This window comes from Eubalaena glacialis, chromosome 8 (assembly GCF_028564815.1).
Source record: "Eubalaena glacialis isolate mEubGla1 chromosome 8, mEubGla1.1.hap2.+ XY, whole genome shotgun sequence".
Classification (NCBI taxonomy): Eukaryota; Metazoa; Chordata; class Mammalia; order Artiodactyla; family Balaenidae; genus Eubalaena; species Eubalaena glacialis.
The window spans coordinates 104,570,452-104,597,515 of record NC_083723.1 but is presented as its reverse complement, the minus strand read 5'-3'; the positions used below and the strand labels follow the sequence as shown (position 1 = coordinate 104,597,515).

At 41.1% G+C, this 27,064-nt stretch overlaps 1 protein-coding gene across 1 annotated transcript in view; it reads right to left on the bottom strand.

Moving 5' to 3' along the window:
- Positions 1-27,064, bottom strand: part of SND1 (staphylococcal nuclease and tudor domain containing 1) — a 429,076-nt gene that overhangs the window by 246,466 nt on the left and 155,546 nt on the right. Inside the window, exon 11 of the mRNA XM_061198696.1 lies at positions 13,005-13,094. Within this exon, the coding sequence (XP_061054679.1) occupies positions 13,005-13,094 (90 nt within the window). The remainder of the gene's footprint in view (positions 1-13,004; positions 13,095-27,064) is intronic.

Genomic DNA, 27,064 nt, shown 5'->3' with positions numbered 1-27,064 from the left:
CAGTACGGCAGATAGGATGTGTGTATTGGAAAATGAGAGCTACTACGGGCTTGGAATTTTGAAGCTGTTCGTGTCGCAGGTCTGAGCACCTTTGAGGAGGGGGATGGTAAATGCAAGGCAGAAGGAGGGGAGGGAAAAGGAAGGAAAACCACCAGAAGGTTAGAGAGACGGAAGGAAAGGAATGGGGAGTATGTATTTGGTACAGGAGGAGATATTAAAGACTATCAATACCACGTTCACTCTCTGAACGGCAAGAGAGACGTCATAAATCTACCTAGACTTAGTGATCTTATTACCATTTTCCCTTCGGGAAGCTATGATGAGCGACCACCAAAGCAGAAGCACGGAAGAGTGGCAACACGACTCATCTTTGTCTCTCATCTTCAAAAACTCTCCCATGCTGGGGAGCTCAAACCGCACACAGCTTTTCTTCCACAAAGCTGGCAGCACCACTGGCAATGGGAGAAACTAGTAGAAAATGTTAAAAGGCTCCAGGCTGCCTCAGAGTCAGTCACTGTGACGCATTTGGTTTCCAAAGCCATGATTTCAAAATGTAGCCAACTGATGAGTGATTGAGGGAAACAAAACACCAGCCCCCCAATGGGAGAAAATCATTTGAAGACAGAGGTCTCAGAAAAGGGAGAAAAGAGGTCCTTGCCCCAGTGGGAAACTTGACTGTGACCACAACCATAACAGTTTAAAATTTAAATTTCAGTTGAAAAGATATAAAAGATACTGTGACCATAACTCAGTAACATAAGCATAGTAGGAAAAGAATGAATTCAATCTCCTAGCTTTCTCTTGGGGAGGTAGGAGTCTGGTTGGTAACAGATAATTAAAGCCACACCATAAAGGTGGTGGAGATTTATCTTCAACACATGCAAACATAACCCTCAAATCTTGTGTTTTGGCTACCACAGGTATCCCCATTCATTGTTATTTAAAATAAATCTTTGGTGTCAAAAGATTAAACTTTCAGAACTGTAAAAGGATCAGGTAGATCAATTCAGCAAAAACAGGGCAAAAAAATGCTCACTCCCCTTTTACCAACAAGGAAATTAAGGAAATATAATAAAATAAAAGGAACCATCATCCAAGGTCATGGAGTTAGGTGAACAAGGACTAGTTGTACTTCATACTTCAGGTCCCTTGGCTCCAGGAACCCAAGTTTTCCCACCTCCATCCCAGGCAAGGGGAATCGACCTGCCCTCCCCAGAGTGACTACCAGGAAAACTACACAGTGATCGGTAGATGACCGTTACGTCAGAGAGTCTGGTCAGAGATACCAGGATGACCAGTTGACCCTTTCTGGATTCTTTAAGATCTTACCAAAATAGATTCCTTTGTATTTTATGAATCAAGAGAAGAAGGCAGACTGGAAGAAATAAACTCATCCCAAGTGTAAGAATTTGAACATACACAATATTCAGCCACTTATCTTCTAGCCTCTGAGGTCACAGAAATGTCCTACCTCTTCATTGTAATGTGGGCTGACAATTGTGGACAATGCTACAGGTCTGCATTTGAGGTGCTAGTTTCTATTTCCATCCTAGGAACTTACAAGGTTCCATCCTTTGTGCCCTGCCCAAAAGTTATTCCTAATGCAGCTGTCTGCTTCCATCCCCTCCCTATCCTGGCACACCTAACGAGTCGCAGCTCTCAAAATAACACGCCCATTTTACAAATGAAGAAACAGAGGCGACATGAATGCACAGACCATACAGTTAGGGATGCATCTCTCAGCTCTTAATATTCACTAGGAAAGTTAAGAAGCTTCCCCAGCTCACCAACGGCCTGTGGCAATATTTCACCAAAACGTTCAACCAATTTCTAATCAGGGCCCAGGTCACTCCGCTATTTACTTACCTCCTCTCCTCCTTTCCTTACATTCCCTCCCCCTCCCTCTTTTTTGGATAAAGGGGTGTCAGAGATTTACAGGCTGCAGAAACTGGGCCTCGTGAGAGGAAAATCTGATGCTTAACGGGCCTCTCCTGCCCAGTGCCCCCCGCCCAACCCTCGCATCGAAGTCTAGCCTGACAGGCTCTGAGGAGCTGGGCTCAGCAGCAACCTGCCAGGCTAAAAGGTACCCGATACACCGCAGAAATGGCCAAGCGGAGCCAGTTAGGGACTTATATACTTCCAAGACATTTGGACTATTGTTGGAGAAGACGAACATTATGAAGCCCATGTCCCAGGGAATGGGAATGTCAGTGAGCAGTCAGGGGCCATCAAGCGTCTGTCACTTAGAGGTTTAAAATCATAATGAACGATCCAAGTGAAAAATATTAACTTATTGCCTACTAGTTGGGTAAATCTCTCTGTCAAAAATCATTTTTCAAGAGAACAAATTACAAATGCTGCACATTTTCAAAAAGACGCAGAAACAGTCCCAAAGTTGACCTCCCGCACTAAGGAGTGGCGGCTTGGGCTGCCTCACGAAGAGCCCACAGGGAGGGTGGCCTCGCAGGCATCCAGCACGCTGCCAGTGGGGGAGCGATTAGTTCATAACCATAACTCATATCCAGAAAAACAAAAACATCCTTATTCTACCTGTTCTTAAGGTCTTGGTTTTTATTTGTCAGACAGAGCTATGCCTAAAGTCCCGTTGAATTGGGGCTCGAGGTCTATATTGTATGAGGAAATTAAAGAAGACAGGTGACAGGAAAACCATCTGTCCAGCTTAGAGCTATGCCATGAGCTTTCTACATCCCTTCTCTATATCTAAAGACTTCCAATCTTTCTTAAGAACTGCCAGATAGAGGACAAATCCCACCACCTCTGTAAAGACTTATTGGGGGATCCTAATCTGATTCCTGACATCAGGAGCTGAGAGCTGAAGAAAGGGTCACACAGGCTCTCTGGCCCCATAGAGGGTGAGGGAGGTGAGACCTGGGAACAGATACTCCAGAAATGGGCACAGGGGAGTAATAGGACAGCCAGCCCCCGACATTACATGGGGAGCCAGGAATACGGAACCGTGCTAAGATTCTTACAGAAAAAGAAGTGTGAAAGCGAGAAGCTGTAAAAGGGCTTGGCATGTCGACACAAGGGTGAGAAGTTATTTGTGACGTATCATATGGAGGGTAGAGTAGGAAGTAAGACTGGAAGTGGAAACATCCCTAAATGACATTATGCTATTTTATATACAACCGGCTTTCCTTTATCTTCATTTAAGGAGTCAGATGCTTTTCTGCAGCCATCTGGGTGTCACCAGAGTCTGTGAGATGACCATGACTGTGCATACAGAAAGCGATTCTGACAGCAATATGAAAGATGGCAGAGACTAGGAGTAGAACTACTTGAGATGGAGCTGCAGTAACTGCGAGATCAGGAGCACACAGACTAGCCGCCATGGGTAATACTGTGAAAAGGGAGATTTGGAAGTGATAACTACGGCAGAATCAGATGAAATTGGGATGGGGAGACGGCTGATACTAAAGTTTGGGATAACAAGTGGGTGGTGACATTATTTAAGACCAACAACAAAGGTAGCCAAGGCAGTTTGTGAGCAGGGAAGAAAATCGTATGGAAGCCAAGAACTACATTTTAGACATAATAGATGACAGCTATCTACAGGCATCTGTATTTGGGTATCTAGTATTCAGCAGCTGGAAACTGATCTTAAGGCAGAGAAAGAAATCAGGGGTGGAAATATTCATATTTAAGAGACAGCTGAAGCCATTAAGTGCAGAAGGTCACACAGCAGGTGTGACCTCTCATCTCTGAAAGACAACTATGATCTGTACAATTCACATTAATATTAATCCAATCCTGCCAAGAGACATGTTTCTTATCTCAGTTATTCAAATCTGTTCTTATTCAACTTCACACATTTTGATGTAATCTTATCGCAGTTAGACTGTAGGCAACTTGTGACAGAGATGATATTTTATTCATATTTTTCCTCCAAAAAGGTACCCAACCACCATGTGCCTTTTCTAAACTATTAGTTCCATGAGAACAGGTGTTTGTAAGGCTCGATCCCCAATGTCTTGAACAAGGTGTGGTATGGAGTAGTTGCTCAAGAAATATTTGTTGAATGAATAATAAAAATGAGTTGACTTCACCAGGCTGCCACTTCAGGCCTTCTCCTAGGGACTGAGTCCTCCAAAAGGATAAACCTACTCAACCTTTGTCTTCAGAAGAGGACCACCTGCTCATCAGCCCAGCCCAAGCACTTTTTGCAGTCAGAAGAGGTGGGAAGGCAAAGTTGCAGAAAAATTTTCTGGTCCAAAATGACCAGATTAAAGACAAAACCTGAGATTCCTGTAGGTACAGAAGAACACTCATGCACAGTACCCCATAGCACACACCCTAAGCAGGCGACATGTTACACATGGTGCTTATTATTCCTAATGTCCTATTCATCAGCCTTAAATGGGATGAGCATGGTTCATCAAAAGCTCCTGCCAGGAATGATTTCTCCCAGGGTGTGCCATACTTCAAAACACTAATGATCGAAGTCCAAGTGATGGAGGCCCCGTGACTGTGGCAGCCCTCTTAAGTGGACATCAGCACTCATCCTTCAAGGAAGGGAAACAGGACAGAAGCCCGAGGGTGAGCCTACCGACAACACTAGAAATGTGCTCTCAAGTATTAATTACTCTATACCAATTGTCAGCTGGTCTGAAGATGGGACGGCATTAAAGCCCAGGAGGAGTAACGACAGAAAGAATAAACACAAATACCGAAAGACAAGACATTCTTGTACAAAACTGAAAAACGAGAACTCTAGCCAAGAGTCAACTGGCCAAATAGACAAAGAAGCTAACCTGGGCTTCCCTGGTGGCGCAGTGGTTAAGAATCCGCCTGCCAATGCAGGGGACACGGGTTCGAGCCCTGGTCCGGGAGGGTCCCACATGCCATGGAGCAACTAAGCCCGTGCGCCACAACTACTGAGCCTGAGCTCTAGAGCCTGCGAGCCACAACTACGAGCCCGCGTGCCGCAACTACTGAAGCCCACACGCCCAGAGCCCATGTTCCGCAACAAGAGAAGCCACCTCAAGAAGAAGCCCGCGCACCGCAACAAAGAGTAGCCCCCGCTCGCTGCAACTAGAGAAAGCCCGCATGCAGCAACAAAGACCCAACACAGCCATAAATAAATAAATAAATAAATTTTAAAAATTAAAAAAAAAAAAAAGGAAGCTAACCTACATTTCCGCTGCTTTACTTTCCTAGGGTTGCTGTAACCCAAGCACCACAAACTGGTTGGCTTACAACAGAAATTTACTCTAATGACTTCGGAAGGCTCAAGTCTGACTTCAAGATGTACACAGGGCCGATGCGCCCTCTGAAGGCTCTAGGGAAGAATCCTTCCTTGCCTCTTCCTAGCTACTGGTGGCTCCTGGCCGTCTCCTTGGCATTCCATGCCGCAGCTGCGTCACTTCAATCTCCATCTCCACTGTCACGTGTCCTTCCTTCTCTGTCTGTGTCCTACCCTCTTCTAAGGAAGGCACAGGTCTTTGGGTTCAGACCCCACCCTAATCCAGTAGGATCTCATTTTAACCCATTACATCTGTGAAGATCCTATTTCCAGATAAGGTCACATTCTGAGGTTCCAAAAGGACATGAATTCTGAGGGGACGCTATTCATCCCGCTACACCCATCATTATGAAAACACCAGGAAAGACCATCCAAGGCAGCAGTCCTCATGGGGTAGAATTGCAGCACTTTAGGAATACCTGAAAATTTGCCAGAGAAAAGATAACTGGTAAGTGAAAGCAAGACGGCAGTTCCACATATCAACAAAAGAACGCGATTCAGTAAGAACCAAAAGTTTCGCTCAGATTTTAAACGCATGAAAACAAGGAGCACATAGCCTTTGAGCTCACAACTGCATGGCCTTAATTATGAAGCTGCAGCCCTAAGACGCCACTTCAGTCACCCAGCTGTAAAGAATTGGAGGGGACTTCCCTGGCGGTCCAGTGGTTAAGACTTCGCCTTCCAATGCAGGGGGTGCAGGTTCGATCCCTGGTCGGGGAGCTAAGATCCCACATGCCTCCTGGCCAAAAAACCAAAACATAAAAAAAAGAAGCAATATTGTAACAAATTCAATAAAGACTTTAAAAATGGTCCACATCAAAAAAGTCTTAAAAAAATAAAACAGAATTGGAGGAATTTCCACCTTAGAACCAAGAGACAATTGTGCATACTACCTTCTTGTACACCCACAGGTTGTTCAGGCCCTTGGGAAAGAAAGACTCAAGCAACTGGAAATATGAGCCTAACTTTCTGGACACAGCAAAAACAGAGGCCACAGAAAGAAACCCTTAAGAACCTGTGCCTAAAAATTGGACTCACTACTTCTGAATGATGCCTTACTTTGCAAAAACACCAAAACCTTTTTCTTACTAGCAAAGTTATATGTGCTAATCCTATATAGACCCTTGTAAGATGAAACTACCGAATAAAAAAATATTGTGAGAAAAGACAGCAGGAGTTGGGTTTCCTTTCCAACTGAGCACATCTGGACAGTCTCACTTTACTCTCTTCCACACTATAAGATATTCTATACACTGTCATTGAGCCTAAGCTCAAAAGAATCTATTTGCTGTAAACCAGGAGGTATAGGAAGTTGGAAGATTTGCAATTCAGCACATTTTATAGGGTTTTTGGCACATAAGGGTTATTTTTAAAGCAGGAAAAAAAGCCTGTTCTCTCCCTACCCCCAAACACAGCTGAGCTGATTCAGCACAAATCTCCCCCTAAAATAAAATCCCAATTTGCAGAGAACAGGCATGGAAAGTTCCAGCCCCAAGGACGACATTTCAGAATCCTCGTTGAAAAGATCAGGAGTGGGTGGCTTAAGACAAGCTGACCAAAAATCAGTTATAAATGTAAGGAACTTCCCAGAACCTACAAGCAACTTGGGAGTCCAGGGGGAAAAAGTCTTTATTTATTTATTTATTTATTTATTTATTTATTTTTGGCTGTGTTGGGTCTTCGTTTCTGTGCGAGGGCTTTCTCTAGTTGTGGCAAGCGGGGGCCACTCTTCATCGCGGTGCGTGGGCCTCTCACCATCGTGGCCTCTCTTGTTGCGGGGCACAGGCTCCAGTCGCGCAGGCTCAGTAGTTGTGGCTCACGGGTCTAGTTGATCCGTGGCATGTGGGATCTTCCCAGACCAGGGCTCGAACCCGTGTCCCCTGCATTGGCAGGCAGATTCTCAACCACTGCGCCACCAGGGAAACCCAAGAAAAGTCTTTAAACAAAGTAATGCCCAGTAGTAACCAAAGACAGGAGATCCTGAGGATTCTGTAGCTAATAAATCATTTCCCACGGGTGAGCATACAGAAGACATTTCCAGGAATGCAGTTTAAAGTTCTAGTCTCTTCATTTAACTAAGAGGTCCTTTCCTAAGAAGGCATTACAATATACATCATACAAATACCACATTTCGCCAAAGAGCTATATGGTCAGCTCAGCACCCTGATGGTCCCTAAAGCACAGAGGTACTCTGCACAATCTGCAGATAAAAAAACCAAAAACCCATCAAGAAGAGCTCTTAAGTGGCAGCAGGGCGAGTGCTACCTTGCTGAGAACAACTCAGCGAGTCTCTAGAAACAGGCCATGCTATAGTCATTTCTGTTAATTACCTTCACCAGACAAGGGAGTTGATGAGTCAAGCCAAGGGGTCGAGGGCATCTAAAATGACCCTTGGTCTCCAGTGCACACTGACACACTCCTGGCCCGTCTAAGTGGGAGAAGTCTTACTTGGAAAAGGCATGGTCAGAAAATACGAGCCATTCAAAATATCACTCGATTTGGTGATTATCTTTCAAGCCATTTATTCAAAAAATGTACAGCCACATTGATGGTAACAGCTGGCACTGAGAAAGCAAGGACAAGCAACCTCGCATAAACCTGTCGATTTAAATCACAATGCATTCACAACCTTAGGGCCTGTTTTGATCATTAATGTAAAGGACTTTTCCATAGCGTGAGTGAATCACATTAATATGAAGTGGAAAATGTGGAGATGACAAAGGAAATGTTTACAAAAACCAAACTAAAATACATCAGAGGTAATTAAGAACAAGAATCCCCAGACTGCCAGCTTTGTACTTAACACAGCGGATTAAGTAACACATGGCAAAAGTATTTTTAAGCAACAGGACAGCCCTGTGATATAGCCCGTGAGAAGAGTGAAAGAATCCTCCTCAAAAAAGCTCCATGCCCTTGAAGAGCTCTCACCGGCTGAGTGGAGCACAGCTTCGGCTGAGGAAGGCTACACCGGGCACCTTCAGGGACCAGTCCTCAACCTGTGCTCCTCAACCTGGGCGGGGCCCTGGCCCAAGATAAAGAAGTGACCTGTCCTTCCCCTTCTCCCAGAAGCCTCATCTCTGCCAAGAGATTGAAGAGAAAGTACAATCAAGCTCTACACTGGCTTAGCACAGTTACCTATGACCTCACATTGTCTCCGTAACTGAAGAACATGTAATCTGACACTGGTTTCTCTGAAGAACAATCTGATGAAACATCACTTCACAGGGACATCTCAAAGACTAATGAGATAATGTCTAGAGGGCTGAAGGCAATCAGAGCACTGATCCATGGTGCTCTTACCACCTGCGGCTATCTGTAGATGAGGACGATGCGGCTGAAGAGAATCAACTTCTCATAGCAGGTAGAGTACATGTTATACACAAGAACTGGCATATCCCAAAAAGCACCGTGACCCTGGCTATCTACACATGATTCAGTACACACAACAGGAAAGCGGGGTTTCCAGATGCCTTGTAATTCAAAATCGTGATTAAAGGCATAGACATCTGGGGTAAGATACCTAATTCCTATGAGTTTCAGTTTCTATGCCTATGAAAATAGGAATGATACATATATCTTTCAGGGTGGAGGTGAAAATTAAATAAAGTGAAAACAAAATTCAGTATTTTTCCATCAAGAAACAACTCAATAAATGACAGCTCTACTCTTTAGAATGAGCATTATATGAAGTGCCTTAAAAAACAGAAGTCTTTAGTTCATGCTACATATTGGAATAGCATGAAAATCAACATAGGTAGCCACCACCAAAGAACAAATGAGCCATATCTTCCATAGCTGATTTAGGCACTCAGAATATTTTATCCCATAGAAACAAGGCTATTAACAATGGTTGGGTTGCCGGCCTGGTTCATAAAAGCACATTAACCTAGAATAGAGATAATATCGTTTACATACAATACCAACCATTCTAGACAGACCAGATTTACCATGAGTTCAGTTTTGAACCTGCTGGAATTGTAAATCCGGTACACACGGAAATCATTTCCACCCACCCCAAAGAGCCCCACGTCCCCAAAAGTACAACCCTCAAGTAAAACAGGTTTCCAAAAAAGAACAATCTAAAACAATATGAATTAGAAATAATTCCCTAATTCATAGCCCAGTAACTTCCCAAATGTCTGCATTTATCAAGAAAATTACCCAATTTTTAGTGCCTAAAGAGTCAACCTAGTTTACGGAACAAATTTTAATGGCATAAAAATCATACAAAGTCAGCCGTTGGTTTACAAATGAGCCTCATCCCCCAAATTTACTTCTATCAACAGAAACAGTGGCAAAACCTTTAGGGAACAGACGAATTGGGGGGTAGAGTTTCTGGAGATAGATGCTCGTCCAGGCTCTCCTATCTATTGCCAGGGCTGAAGCTTCATCGCTTCTTGCAATTTCATCTCATCCACAATTTTTGACCCTTCAATTGTCCAAACTAGTTACAACTTTGAACACAATGGTTCCCATGGTGATAGAAATTTTGCAATCAAGGGAGAGGAGTTACAGTGATTCGTATGTCATTTGTAAATGCTGTATTAAACAGATTAAAAAATACTTAGAGATTTTATGAAATAGCTGGAGAAAACTCCCAGTGAAGATCCCAGCTATTATTACCTTATTCCACTGAGAGCAAAATGACTTAGGCACACAAACTCCTGCTTTCCTTGGGCTGACCGTCTCTAAACATTAAGAAAAAAAATGTACACAGAGAAAGAAACTGCTCCTGCTGTCAGAAGAGGACCTTAGCTCTGGTTCTCTTAGGAGGGCATCTCACCGTCTTATACTCACTAAGGATGCCATTCTGGAAAACTAAGGGACATGTTGAAGTTACCAAGGATTCCATGCGTCCACTACACCGGGACCATGAAGAAACCCAGAAGAAATTAGCAAGACAGTTCTCTCCTCCATGCATATTCCTTAGTCATATTTTAGTGAAAGCACAGATGGCAGATGGTAAACAAGGGATGGGGAGGGCATTCTACCAGGCAGTATAGCAATTCAGACAGCTTCTGAAACACTTCCAGGATACGCACATATCCTACCTCTCCCTTAAACCAGATAAAACACACACACACACACACATACACTCCAACACAAGCAGATACACATTTTGTGGAAGCTGGAAACAGGTGACACCCAAATCTGCACAAGGGGTTGATGGCAGTCAAATTAGTTGCGCACTGATTCACATCTCTTGACCTCAGACCTGAGAAAGTCAGGCAATGCTAGATTCTAAACGAAAGCAGTATTGTTAAACAAAACCAAACCACATAACGTAACAGGCACCTGGAAAAACATGAATGACTAGTATTATCCTGGATTCTCATCCATGAGAGAGGAAAGGCAAATAACATTCCCAGTTCACAAATGCTAAAACCAAGGCTCAGAGAGGTGCCTGGTTACTTTAAGGCATTTAGCCAGAATTAAATCTTGGGAGGGAACCAAAGTGAATTTCCATAACTGAAATGGAGGCCACTGAATCTAACAAAGCACCTCACCACTTTACCTTCAATCCCAATGCTCTACAGTCTAGAAACCCCTCCAAACTGTCTTATTATAGACTCTCTGGGATGGTCAAATAATAGTCTGGGCAGAGAAGATGATTTTTACCTCCATTATCTTGTTTAAGCTGTGACAGGCTGTACTAATCAGCTTTCGTGCACAGGCACACACAGGCACACATGCTCCCTCTCGGTGCCTCTTAATCACCATGTGCTGCACTGAACAGCTGCAGAGGTCTGAAGGGAATTGGCAGAAATGTGCGATGATGTGCTAGCCGCCCCCCTGAGGCAGCCACTGCCCTGTCTGCTCCCAGACTCCAGAGCACATGGGTGTTCGCTGTCGCAACTGATGGGCCCAGAAGACAGGCAAGTGGTTTCAGGTGGCGAGCCAGGAAAAAGCAGTTTGCATCAGGAATGTTCCAGCCCAGCAGAGCTTAGCTGCATCCTTCTCCCTACGCAGGGATACAGTATTCATCGTTTACACAGTGTCACCGTGGGGGACAAAACTTGGGCTCAGCACAAATAGAATCCAATCAACTCTGATGCAGAGGAACCAGTAAACGAGTTTTCTCCCACCAAGGAGGAGCCTAATTGCTTAAGAATTGCCACCATATCTGACACTGGAGGTCAGTCCTTTGATCCTGAGACAGAGGACTTTACAAAGGCCCAGCAGGCACACAGTGTTTGAGAGCAGAGGCCTGGGCTAACTTTCTAGAACCATTCAGCAGCTGCTACCCTGAGCTGTGATCTCTGCTCCTAGGGACGAAGCACAATCAGGGAAGGGCAATATTCAAACAAACCAGGTGGATGCCAGAATACACACCACACAACTGGCTGTGCATGAAGCAAATATGCGCTGCCACTCCTTTCAGTGTGGTTTTGGATGGATTTCAGTCGAAATGAACACGTGCAGGGGGAATTCCTTGCTTGTCTCTATGCCATTGTTTATGAGCCAGTAAATCAGTGATATGGTATCAACTTGGTGAAACAGAGACGTCAGACATTCAATCAGATAACAAGAGATCTAGAAATTGAAAGAGGCTTAAGGCCATCATTTGCACTACACTTCATGAATGAATACAGCATTCTGTCATGTTTTATACAATGACAAATGAGCCTATTCTCTCAAGGAATCTGAGGAGATTAATACTTGTTTCAGGGAATCCAGTTTGGTTTCTCTACCTCAAAATTAGCAATTTCATCTTTTGCCCAGCTTCAAAATCTCTTGCAATAATTTATCATTCTAGCAACTACGGTATATAATAAAATGGGTTATATTTATATTTATTTTACACTACTTTGACAAACCTCTCACAACTCCAATCGTTTAAAAACCTGCATGTAGGTAAAGAATGCTAATATGGCTGCAACATGTTGAGGTCAGACTTAGAACCAAATGGCCTTACCTTCCTGAACCTATAATAAAAGTTGGCCCAAAACATAACATTTCTTGGAAGAATCCCCACCGACGGAAAGTAAGGAGAAGACAAATCACAGTCTTTCTCTGAACAGATTTCCCTCAATTACCGCAGGAACTATTCTATTCGTTTCCTCTGTTTACCCAGGACACAAAGAAATGTCCGGGATATGTAGGTTGGAGAGGTCAGGGAAAATCCGGGGAAGATCAGAGGCTCATTGTCAGCTTCCCAGAATAGCAAGTTGTGCAGCAGGTCATAGAACATCCTGCTCTAAGAACACAAGGAAATGCCCTCTGAGAGCCTCTGAGCCGCTGCACTACACCAGAAGTCTCCCAACGAAGCACCAGGAAACCACACCCTCTCTTCCACAAAAGGCAGGCTCCTAGTCCAGAAGCCCTCTTCTCCTCAGAAACAGGGGAGTCAGAAAAAAGCAGCCACTTTCTTTCATTAGCAAATCCCACAGCCCCGACTTTTAACGCAAGTGGCTGGAGAGAAGCAGAGAGCTACTCTGCTTTAATGGAAGTGGATGGAGCTCAGGGCAATATGCAATTACTGAAACTGGAATTGAGCCTGGACCCTGGAAAGAACATGCCGTGAGAGCCCTGGAAATCACACCGTGGTCAGGGCCCCAATTTTAAACTTCTCCCAAGGGATGCCACTTCCTGAGACAGAGGCACGCCTCTCTTCATATCAAAGTAATACCGCTTGACTTGGTGGAGGAGACTCATCTGCTGGTCTCTGGGATTCCATCACAAGAGCCCAGATTAAAACAACCCCTAACCACTTGCAAATTATGTTTCTGCCATCACTTACCTTTTTCCCAATAAGCTTCTTTCGCAGAAATTCCCGGGCTTCAAACATATAGGGAATGTCATAGAGGGGACGCAGTTTCTTGTTCTTATCCTTAAAGCAAAATAAAATACCACATCAGGAATGGGAAAACAAAGCAAAAACTGACACATGAACACAGCCAAGAGTGTGAGATAATGACAACACACCTGAAATATGCTCTAGCTCCCAGTATCACAAATATTGAATAATTGCTAGATATATAGTAAACAATTAACAAGTATTTGGTTGAAATGCTTTACAGGGAACAAGATTATCTTTTTTCAAATGACAGGCTCAAAAATAAGCAATGGAATGTTTACACAACTGGAAACAACCTAAATGTTCATCAACAGGGAAAGAGCTAAATAAACTGCAGTATAGAAGAAGCTCACTGAGTATCAGGGCCCCTCTAATATTTACAGATATACTATAAATCTCATTCTATTACTCTGTAAGCCTTTATTAAGCACCTACCAACTATTAGCCCCAGACAAAGCACTATGTAAATGTATGTTATACTCTTGGACTTAAAATCCTTGTAACCTAACAATAACAGAAGAAATCCTGCAGATATGAAGTAACACAAAGCAGTTCTGAATAAGTGCTAAATTATGTGATATAGACCAGGGACTAAGTGCTATTAGAATTCAGGGAAGTGGAAAGAAGTAATCAGGAGATGTTTCATTGACAAGGTGGGACTTAACATGAGTTTGCAGGATAGGAAAAAACTATAAAGAAAATTAGAGTTGGGGCGGGGGGGAAAAAGACAAGCAAAAGGAGAGAGGCAGGAATAAACAGTATTTCAGCACACAAATACACAGCCAATCCCCCTCATTATTTCTTGGGGCCCAGACTTCCCCCAAAAGAGGGGCTCTGAGCAATATAACTGAGATGATGAGAGAGGGTCCAGATGAAGGCAACAGAACTGGGAATTGACAGGAACTTAAGAGCTAGGAGAATCTCTTTAAGAAATAAATAGTGACTGACAAGGGAGTGGATAGAGGGGATAAAAGCGAAGGAACCCAAGAAGTTTGCAGTCGGAGGGAGGACAGCGTATGGAGGACTAGAGCTTGTGTACAAGAAATTGGGAGATGTTGGCTAAATTGGTTGGTATGATTAATGTCTCTCCCGCTAGCTCCTAAGTTGCATGAGAACAGAGACCCTGTCCTTTTCTGTTGTCCTTTGTGATCCCAGACCCAAATATATAGTACTTCCCTCATAGTATAAACTCAAATACTTGGATGTACTACCACAAAAGAAATATGCAGAATAATATACAACAACAAGTATGCTAGAAGGATAGGACTGCATGAACAGATATTTGGGGGGAAAAAAAATCAGAAAAAAAGGAGAAAATTAAGCCATAACCCCTAACCTAGATGCACACCATTGCTTCCCCATCCTGTATGATTAGCCCACCTGGCCTCAACTTTGCTTTGCCATCTTTAACACACCTGACACAACAAGATCTCTATATAATTCATTCTATGCTTAAAGTATTCAAATTATGTTTTCTTAAATAGCCAACTACTCTCAAATAAAGAACATTTATCATTTTAATACCCCCATATTTAAAGTAATACTAATGACAATTCTGAGGTCAAGGGCATAGAAATAGAGGTTTCCTCCTAGACCCAAAGCAAGCCTTGGTGTCCAAAACACATCATTTAAACATTTCAGTTCACTGATATCACCAAGAATGTGCATAATTATTTGAGTTCGAGCTTCACATTCACCATTCACCTGTCTTCTAATTTCTCTGGCTTAAAAAAAAAAAAAAAGGCAGCAGCACCATTTTCGTGCTCTTTAAAGAACTTAAGGCACCTTTAGAACTGAAGGTGAATCTTTATTCTTTCTCAGAGTTGATGCGTGGGAATCTCCACACTCTGAACAGGAGCAACTGGGATTTCCAAACTCTGATCAAAGTCATGGGGAACCATGATCACTGCCTAATAAGTGAAGTATGGCCCGAAACATGAAAATCTTTAAAGAAATAACATAACACTGAGTTTTCCTTAACAAGGAAAAGGAGGCAAATAAGAGCTGCCTGGCTAGAGGGAGTGCTGGCTAACATAAGGGCAGATGTATAGGATTATGGATATTTTATAAGCATCCAGGCAGCCAAATGAAAATAGTGGGTCACTACTGAGGAGCCCTAAAATAGTTTATGATGACACTATTGATAGTGCAAGAATGTTTGCTAGACAGAAGATGCTAGGTGCCAGTAATGAACAGGATTTTTAATAAAGACAAAAATCAATGGTTATCAGAATCAGCCATCAGGAATAAAGAAGTCCCAATGTATTCATATTCCCCTAGCGATACAGGGCAATCTATTCAGAGTAGCTGTGTGATTCACTAAGTGAACAACATTTTTTTAAATGAATTGAACAAAATAATTGACATTTGCCTTACACAGCCTTATGATGTGCCACAGAACCTGATATCAGAACCTTATCTTATTTATTCTGAAACACCACAGAGGTTTAAGGCAATGTCACTTGTTCGGAACTCCAAAACAAGGAATGGTAAGAAATAGTTTCAATAGGCATTCAAATGAAGATCATGGGATGAGATACACCTAAATGTGTGAACATGGCAGTGTGAACAACAAAGATGCTCGACAGGACTGGGCCAAGCCAAGATACTCTCAAAAGAAGGAAAGAAAATAAACAGTATACCAAACATTCCAACAAAAAAACAGGGTGACTTGAGTCTGATTATATGTCTCTCATGAAGCTCGGAATGAACTAATAGCATGGGCAGAAAACAAGATACCACAAGTGAAAACAGAGTCATCTTGTTACTCTAACCCTGAAGATATAGTAGCTATTGACATCTGCAAACATCTTACGAGAGATATCAGAAGTCCCTAAGAAATGACACAATAAAAGCAATTCCTCCAAATTACCAGGTACATAAAAGCCTTTGAAATCTCTAAGAGGCAATTGAGGTATGGAATGTATTCTGAGAAAACAAGACTTTAGCCGAATCTTGCCTGCTAAAAAGGACTATCTAGTTTAGATTCTAATCTACATGGAAATACTTTAAAATTAAAAATAGAAAGAATGCTTGATTTATCTGGTGGGCGGGTAATACACAAACCAATATGTGCTGTAATCACAGTTCATCCTGAGAAGTGACATTGTATGTAGGCTCTGCAATGACTCACGTTAGAGATAACTTCAATCATCTTTACCTCTCCTTGGTTTGGGAAGGAGGCCCAATCTCAGCATCTAAAAAGCATGCCTGGCATTTTTTTTTTTTTTTTGAACAGGAGCTTATCATGCCAAAATGAGGTCTCTGGTTAATGCTCACCTGGAGAGAATGGAAGGGACCCCTAATCAAGGTCTTATTCTCAACCCCGTTTCAGGCCAAATTTAATCTAGCCCATCTAGCAGCCAAAAAACTGTAGCCAAAAATTTTACTGGACCCTAGGATCCTGCAGGATTTCTTAACACAAGGCTGAATAAACACAAACTATGAAAACACTGATGAATGTGGCTTCACTAAAATTTTAAAGAGTTCTTTACTGAAAAAGCATCATGAACAAACTGACAGGCCAAAGCACAGACTCAGTAGCTGATAAGGAAAACAAGATAAAGACAAGGCAGAACAGGATACGAAAGAACTGGAGTACTGAGCCACAGCTGTAAACTTCTCAGTGAGGCCTACCCTGATCACATTACATTTTAGCAAAGACTCAAAGGAGGTATGGGATGTAGTCATCTAGAGACAGGCAGAGAGGACAGCCAACGCAAAAGCCTTGAGTTAGGAGAGGACTGGTGGGTTCAAGGAATAGCAGAGACATCACTGTGGCTACAGCAGAGATCGAGAGGGGAGAACAACAGACAAAGTCACACATCTGACTTAACACCTGAAGGAATTACTTTGGTCACTGTGCTGAGAACAGACACTACAGCAACAAAGAGAGAGAACAAAGGGAGACCAATTAGGAGACTATGGCATTAATCTGGGCGGGAAATGATGTTACAATACATCAAGGAAGAGCAGTGAGGGGTAAGAAGTGGTCAGAATCTGGGAATATTCTGCAAGTAGATAGATGAAATGTGAGATGAGAAAAAAGGAAGAAATCAAGCATGACTCCAAGGTTTTTTTTTTATCTGAGCAAATGGAATAATAGGTGGGGTCATCACCTGAGATGAGGAAGACCACAGGTAGAGGGAGGTGGGTGAGATCAGGAGTTTGGTTACGGGCCTGCTGAACTCTCAAGTGGAGGTTTTGAGTAGGCAGTGTGGAGTTTGGAAAAAAGCTCTGAGCTGGTAATTTACATTTGGGAGTGGTTGGCATATAGGTGGTATTTAAACCTACGAGATTGAAAAGGACGGAGGACTGAGGCATTATAACATTGAAAGGTAAGGAATAAGAGAAGGAATGTATAAAAGGAGACTGAGAAGGAGCCATCAGTGATCTCAGCAGGAGGAAACAACCAATGTTATGTCCTGGAAGCCAAGGAAAGAAAGTGAATTGAGGGTGGAGAAGAAGATGGTGGAAGAGTAAGACACGGAGATCACCTTCCTTCCCACAGATACATTAGAAATACATCTACACGTGGAACTGCTCCTACAGAACACCCACTGAACGCTGGCAGAAAACGTCAGACCTCCCAAAAGGCTCTTGGTGCTCCAGCCAGGCATCAGGGCTGTGCCTCTGAGGTGGGAGAGCCAACTTCAGGACACTGGTCCACAAGAGACCTCCCAGCTCCACGTAATACCAAATGGCAAAAATCTCTCAGAGATCTCCATCTCAACATCAAGACCCAGCTTCACTCAACGACCAGCAAGCTACAGTGCTGGACACCCTATGCCAAACAACTAGCAAGACAGGAACACAGCCCCATCCATTAGCAGAGAGGCTGCCTAAAATCATAATAAGGCCACAGACACCCCAAAATACACCACCAGACGTGGATGTGCCCACCAGAAAGACAAGATCCAGCCTCATCCACCAGAACACAGGCACGAGTTCCCTCCACCAGGAAGCCTACACAACCCACTGAACCAACCTTAGCCACTGGAGGCAGACACCAAAAACAACGGGAACTACGAACCTGCAGCCTGTGAAAAGGAGACCCCAAACACAGTAAGATAAGCAAAATGAGAAGACAGAAAAACACACAGCAGATGAAGGAGCAGGGTCAAAACACACCAGACCTAACAAATGAAGAGGAAATAGGTAGTCTACCTGAAAAAGAATTCAGAATAATGATAGTAAGGATGATCCAAAATCTTGGAAATAGAATAGACAAAATGCAAGAAACATTGAACAAGGACGTAGAAGAACTAAAGAGGAACCAAGCAACGATGAAAAACACAATAAATGAAATTAAAAATACTCTAGATGGGATCAATAGCAGAATAACTGAGGCAGAAGAACGGATAAGTGACCTGGAAGATAAAATGGTGGAAATAACGACTGCAGAGCAGAATAAAGGAAAAAGAATGAAAAGAACTGAGGACAGTCTCAGAGACCTCTGGGACAACATTAAACGCACCAACATTCGAATTATAGAGGTCCCAGAAGAAAAAGAGAAAAAGAAAGGGACTGAGAAAATATTTGAAGAGATTATAGTTGAAAACTTCCCTAATATGGGAAAGGAAATAGTTAATCAAGTCCTGGAAGCACAGAGAGTCCCATACAGGATAAATCCAAGGAGAAACACGCCAAGACACATACTAATCAAACTGTCAAAAATTAAATATAAAGAAAACATATTAAAAGCAGCAAGGGAAAAACAACAAATAACACACAAGGGCATCCCCATAAGGATAACAGCTGATCTCTCAGCAGAAACTCTGCAAGCCAGAAGGGAGTGGCAGGATATACTTAAAGTGATGAAGGAGAAATACCTACAACCAAGGTTACTCTACCCAGCAAGGATCTCATTCAGATTTGATGGAGAAATTAAAACCTTTACAGACAAGCAAAAGCTGAGAGAGTTCAGCACCACCAAACCAGCTTTACAACAAATGCTAAAGGAACTTCTCTAGGCAAGAGACACAAGAGAAGGAAAACACCTACAATAACAAACCCAAAACATTTAAGAAAATGGGAATAGGAACATACATATCGATAATTACCTTAAATGTAAATGGATTAAATGCTCCCACCAAAAGACACAGACTGGCTGAATGGATACAAAAACAAGACCCATATATATGCTGTCTACAAGAGACCCACTTCAGACCTAGAGACACATACAGACTGAAAGTGAGGGGATGGAAAAAGATATTCCATGCAAATGGAAATCAAAAGAAAGCTGGAGTAGCAATTCTCATATCAGACAAAATAGACTTTAAAATAAAGACTATTACAAGAGACAAAGGACACTATATAATGATCAAGGGATCGATCCAAGAAGAAGGTATAACAATTGTAAATATTTATGCACCCAACATAAGAGCACCTCAATACATAAGGCAAATACTAACAGCCATAAAAGGGGACATCGACAGTAACACAATCATAGTAGGGGACTTTAACACCCCACTTTCACCAATGGACAGATCATCCAAAATGAAAATAAATAAGGAAACACAAGCTTTAAATGATACATTAAACAAGATGGACTTAATTGATATTTATAGGACATTCCACCCAAAAACAACAGAATACACATTTTTCTCAAGTGCTCATGGAACATTCTCCAGGATAGATCATATCTTGGGTCACAAATCAAGCCTTGGTAAATTTAGGAAAATTGAAATCGTATCAAGTATCTTTTCCGACCACAACGCTGAGACTAGATATCAATTACAGGAAAAGATCTGTAAAAAATACAAACACATGGAGGCTACACAATACACTACTTAATAACGAAGTGATCACTGAAGAAATCAAAGGGGAAATCAAAAAATACCTAGAAACAAATGACAATGGAGACACGACGATCCAAAACCTATGGGATGCAGCAAAAGCAGTTCTAAGAGGGAAGTTTATAGCAATACAAGCCTACATCAAGAAACAGGAAACATCTCGAATAAACAACCTAACCTTGCACCTAAAGCAATTAGAGAAAGAAGAACAAAAAAACCCCAAAGCTAGCAGAAGGAAAGAAATCATAAAGATCAGATCAGAAATAAATGAAAAAGAAATGAAGGAAACAATAGCAAAAATCAATGAAACTAAAAGCTGGTTCTTTGAGAAGATAAACAAAATTGATAAACCATTAGCCAGACTCATCAAGAGAAAAAGGGAGAAGACTCAAATCAATAGAATTAGAAATGAAAAAGGAGAAGTAACCACTGACACTGCAGAAATACAAAGGATCATGAGAGATTACTACAAGCAACTCTATGCCAATAAAATGGACAACCTGGAAGAAATGGACAGATTCTTAGAAATGCACAACCTGCCGAGACTGAACCAGGAAGAAATAGAAAATATGAACAGACCAATCACAAGCACTGAAATTGAAACTGTGATTAAAAATCTTCCAACAAACAAAAGCCCAGGACCAGATGGCTTCACAGGCGAATTCTATCAAACATTTAGAGAACAGCTAACACCCATCCTTCTCAAACTCTTCCAAAATATTGCAGAGGGAGGAACACTCCCCAACTCATTCTACGAGGCCACCAACAACCTGATACCAAAACCAGACAAAGATGTCACAAAGAAAGAAAACTACAGGCCAATATCACTGATGAACATAGATGCAAAAATCCTCAACAAAATACTAGCAAACAGAATCCAACAGCACATTAAAAGGATCATACACCATGATCAAGTGGGGTTTATCCCAGGAATGCAAGGATTCTTCAATATACGCAAATCAATCAACGTGATACACCATATTAACAAATTGAAGGAGAAAAACCATATGATCATCTCAATAGATGCAGAGAAAGCTTTCGACAAAATTCAACACCCATTTATGATGAAAGCCCTGCAGAAAGTAGGCATAGAGGGAACTTTCCTCAACATAATAAAGGCCATATATGACAAACCCACAGCCAATATTGTCCTCAATGGTGAAAAACTGAAACCATTTCCACTAAGATCAGGAACAAGACAAGGTTGCCCACTCTCACCACTATTATTCAACATAGTTTTGGAAGTGTTAGCCACAGCAATCAGAGAAGAAAAAGAAATAAAAGGAATCCAAATCGGAAAAGAAGAAGTAAAGCTGTCACTGTTTGCAGATGACATGATACTATACATAGAGAATCCTGAAGAGGCTACCACAAAACTACTAGAGCTAATCAATGAATTTGGTAAAGTAGCAGGATACAAAATTAATGCACAGAAATCTCTTGCATTTCTATACACTAATGATGAAAAATCTGAAAGTGAAATTAAGAAAACACTCCCGTTTACCATTGCAACAAAAAGAATAAAATATCTAGGAATAAACCTACCTAAGGAGACAAAAGACCTGTAGGCAGAAAATTATAAGACACTGATGAAAGAAATTAAAGATGATACAAATAGATGGAGAGATATACCATGTTCTTGGATTGGAAGAATCAACATTGTGAAAATGACTATACTACCCAAAGCAATCTACAGATTCAATGCAATCCCTATCAAACTACCACTAGCATTTTTCACAGAACTAGAACAAAAAATGTCACAATTTGTATGGAAACACAAAAGACCCCGAATAGCCAAAGCAATCTTGAGAACGAAAAATGGAGCTGGAGGAATCAGGCTCCCTGACTTCAGACTATATTACAAAGCTACAGTAATCAAGACAGTTTGGTACTGGCACAAAAACAGAAATATAGATCAATGGAACAGGATAGAAAGCCCAGAGATAAACCCACGCACATATGGTCACCTTATCTTTGATAAAGGAGGCAAGCATATACAGTGGAGAAAAGACAGCCTCTTCAATAAGTGGTGCTGGGAAAATTGCACAGATACATGTAAAAGTATGAAATTAGAACACTCCCTGACACCATACACAAAAATAAACTCAAAATGGATTAAAGACCTAAGTGTAAGGCCAGACACTATCAAACTCTTAGAGGAAAACATAGGCAGAACACTCTATCACATAAATCACAGCAAGATTCTTTTTGACCCAGCTCCTAGAGAAATGGAAATAAAAACACAAATAAACAAATGGGACCTAATGAAACTTAAAAGCTTTTGCACAGCAAAGGAAACCATAAATAAGACCAAAAGACAACCCTCAGAATGGGAGAAAATATTTGCAAATGAAGCAACTGACAAAGGATTAATCTCCAAGATTTACAAGCAGCTCATGCAGCTCAATAACAAAAAAACGAACAACCCAATCCAAAAATGGGCAGAAGACCTAAATAGACATTTCTCCAAAGAAGATATACAGATTGCCAACAGACACATGAAAGAATGCTCAACATCATTAATCATTAGAGAAATGCAAATCAAAACTACAATGAGATATCATCTCACACCGGTCAGATTGGCCATCATCAAAAAATCTAGAAACAATAAATGCTGGAGAGGGTGTGGAGGAAAGGGAACACTCTTGCAATGTTGGTGGGAATGTAAATTGATACAGCCACTATGGAGAACAGTATGGAGGTTCCTTAAAAAACTACAAATAGAACTACCATACAACCCAGCAATCCCACTACTGGGCATATACCCTGAGAAAACCATAGTTCAAAAAGAGTCATGTACCAAAATGTTCATTGCAGCTCTATTTACAGTAGCCAGGACACGGAAGCAACCTAAGTGTCCATCATCGGATGAATGGATAAAGAAGATGTGGCACATACATACAATGGAATATTACTCAGCCATAAAAAGAAATGAAATGGAGGTATTTGTAATGAGGTGGATGGAGTTAGAGTCTGTCATATAGAGTGAAGTAAGTCAGAAAGAGAAAAACAAATACACTATGCTAACACATATATATGGAATCTAAGGAAGAAAAAAAAAGGCCATGAGGAACCTAGTGGCAAGACGGGAATAAAGACACAGACCTACTAGAGAATGGACTTGAGGATATGGGGAGGGGGAAGGGTGAGATGTGACAGGGTGAGAGAGTGTCATGGACATATATACACTACCAAATGTACAATAGATAGGTAGTGGGAAGCAGCCGCATAGCACAGGGAGATCAGCTCGGTGCTTTGTGACCACCTAGAGGGGTGGGATGGGGAGGGTGGGAGGGTGGGAGGGAGGGAGATGCAAGAGGGAAGAGATACGGGAACATATGTATATGTATAACTGATTCACTTTGTTATAAAGCAGAAACTAACACACCATTGTAAAGCAATTATACTTCAATAAAGATGTTTAAAAAAAAAAAAAAGAGAGATAGCCTCAACCACCAGAGGGCAGACAGCAGAAGCAAGAAAAACTACAGTCCTGCAGCCTGTGGAACAGAAACCACATTTACAGAAAGATAGACAAGATGAAAAGGCAGAGGGCTATATACCAGATGAAGGAACAAAAAAAACCCCAGAAAAACAACTAAATGAAGTGGAGATAGGCAACCTTCCAGAAAAAGAATTCAGAATAATGATAGTGAAGATGATCCAGGACCTTGGAATAAGAATGGAGGCAAAGATTGAGAAGATGCAAGAAATGATTAACAAAGACCTAGAAGAATTAAAGAACAAACAAACAGAGATGACCAATACAATAACTGAAATGAAAACTACACTAGAAGGAATCAATAGTAGAATAACTGAGGCAGAAGAACGGATAAGTGACCTGGAAGACAGAATGGTGGAATTCACTGCTGCGGAACAGACTAAAGAAAAAAGAATGAAAAGAAATGAAGACAGCCTAAGAGACCTCTGGGACAACATTAAACGCAACAACATTCGCATTATAGGGGTCCCAGAAGCAGAAGAGAGAGAGAAAGGACCAGAGAAAATATTTGAAGAGATTATAGTCAAAAACTTCCCTAACATGGGAAAGGAAATAGCCACCCAAGTCTGGGAAGCGCAGAGAGTCCCATACAGGATAAACCCAAGGAGAAGCACGCCGAGACACATAGTAATCAAAGTGGCAAAAATTAAAGACAAAGAAAAATTATTGAAAGCAGCAAGGGAAAAACGACAAATAACATACAAGGGAACTCCCATAAGGTTAACGGCTGATTTCTCAGCAGAAACTCTACAAGCCAGAAGGGAGTGGCATGATATACTTCAAGTGATGAAAGGGAAGAACCTACAACCAAGATTACTCTACCCGGCAAGGATCTCATTTAGATTTGATGGAGACATCAAAAGCTTTACAGACAAGCAAAAGCTAAGAGAATTCAGCACCACCAAACCAGCTCTACAACAAATGTTAAAGGAACTTCTCTAAGTGGGAAACACAAGAGAAGAAAAGGACCTACAAAAACAAACCCAAAACAATTAAGAAAATGGTAATAGGAACATACATATCGATAATTACCTTAAACGTGAATGGATTAAATGCTCCAGCCAAAAGACACAGGCTTGCTGAATGGATACAAAAACAAGACCCATATATATGCTGTCTACAAGAGACCCACTTTAGACCTAGGGACACATACAGACTGAAAGTGAGGGGATGGAAAAAGATATTCCATGCAAATGGAAATCAAAAGAAAGCTGGAGTAGCTATACTCATATCAGATAAAATAGACTTTAAAATAAAGAATGTTACAAGAGACAAAGAAGGACACTACATAATGATCAAGGGATCAATCCAAGAAGAAGATATAACAATTATAAATATATATGCACCCAACATAGGAGCACCTCATTACATAAGGCAACTGCTAACAGCTATAAAAGAGGAAATTGACAGTAACACAATAATAGTGGGGGACTTTAACACCTCACTTACACCAATGGACAGATCATCCAAAATGAAAATAAATAAGGAAACAGAAGCTTTAAATGACACAATAGACCAGATAGATTTAATTGATATTTATAGGACATTCCATCCAAAAACAGCAGATTACACGTTCTTCTCAAGTGCGCACGGAACATTCTCCAGGATAGATCACATCTTGGGTCACAAATCAAGCCTCAGTAAATTTAAGAAAATTGAAATCATATCAAGCATCTTTTCTGACCACAACGCTATGAGATTAGAAATGAATTACAGGGGAAAAAACGTAAAAAACACAAACACATGGAGGCTAAACAATATGTTACTAAATAACCAAGAGATTACTGAAGAAATCAAAGAGGAAATCAAAAAATACCTAGAGACAAATGACAATGAAAACACGACAACCCAAAACCTATGGGATGCTGCAAAAGCAGTTCTAAGAGGGAAGTTTATAGCTATACAAGCCTACCTAAAGAAACAAGAAAAATCTCAAGTAAACAATCTAACCTTACACCTAAAGAAACTAGAAAAAGAAGAACAAACAAAACCCAAAGTTAGCAGAAGGAAAGAAATCATAAAGATCAGAGCGGAAATAAATGAAATAGAAACAAAGAAAACAATAGCAAAGATCAATAAAACTAAAAGCTGGTTCTTTGAGAAGATAAACAAAATTGATAAGCCATTAGCCAGACTCATCAAGAAAAAGAGGGAGAGGACTCAAATCAATAAAATCAGAAATGAAAAAGGAGAAGTTACAACAGACACCGCAGAAATACAAAGCATCCTAAGAGACTACTACAAGCAACTTTATGCCAATAAAATGGACAACCTGGAAGAAATGGACAAATTCTTAGAAAGGTATAACCTTCTAAGACTGAACCAGGAAGAAGCAGAAAATATGAACACACCAATCAGAAGTAATGAAATTGAAACTGTGATTAAAAATCTTCCAACAAACAAAAGTCCAGGACCAGATGGCTTCACAGGTGAATTCTATCAAACATTTAGAGAAGAGCTAACACCTATCCTTCTCAAACTCTTCCAAAAAATTGCAGAGGAAGGAACACTCCCAAACTCATTCTATGAGGCCACCATCACCCTCATACCAAAACCAGAAAAAGACACTACAAAAAAAGAAAATTACAGACCAATATCACTGATGAATATAGATGCAAAAATCCTCAACAAAATACTAGCAAACAGAATCCAACAACACATTAAAAGGATCATACACCACGATCAAGTGGGATTTATCCCAGGGATGCAAGGATTCTTCAATATACGCAAATCAATCAATGTGATACACCATATTAACAAATTGAAGAATAAAAACCATATGATCATCTCAATAGATGCAGAAAAAGCTTTTGACAAAATTTAACACCCATTTATGATAAAAACTCTCCAGAAAGTGGGCATAGAGGGAACCTACCTCAACGTAATAAAGGCCATATATGACAAACCCACAGCAAACATCATTCTCAACGGTGAAAAACTGAAAGCATTTCCTCTAAGATCAGGAACGAGACAAGGATGTCCACTCTCACCACTATTATTCAACATAGTTCTGGAAGTCCTAGCCACGGCAATCAGAGAAGAAAAAGAAATAAAAGGAATACAAATTGGAAAAGAAGAAGTAAAACTGTCACTGTTTGCAGATGACATGATACTATACATAGAGAATCCTAAAACTGCCACCAGAAAACTGCTAGAGCTAATTAATGAATATGGTAAAGTTGCAGGATACAAAATTAATGCACAGAAGTCTCTTGCATTCCTATACACTAATGATGAAAAATCTGAAAGAGAAATTATGGAAACACTCCCATTTACCATTGCAACAAAAAGAATAAAATACCTAGGAATAAACCTACCTAGGGAGACAAAAGACCTGTATGCAGAAAACTATAGGACACTGATGAAAGAAATTAAAGATGATACCAACAGATGGAGAGATATACCATGTTCTTGGATTGGAAGAATCAACATTGTGAAAATGACTATACTACCCAAAGTAATCTACAGATTCAGTGCAATCCTATCAAATTACCAATGGCATTTTTTACGGAGCTAGAACAAATCATCTTAAAATTTGTATGGAGACACAAAAGACCCCGAATAGCCAAAGCAGTCTTGAGGGGAAAAAAACGGAGCTGGAGGAATCAGACTCCCTGACTTCAGACTATACTACAAAGCTACAGTAATCAAGACAATATGGTACTGGCACAAAAACAGAAACAGAGATCAATGGAACAAGATAG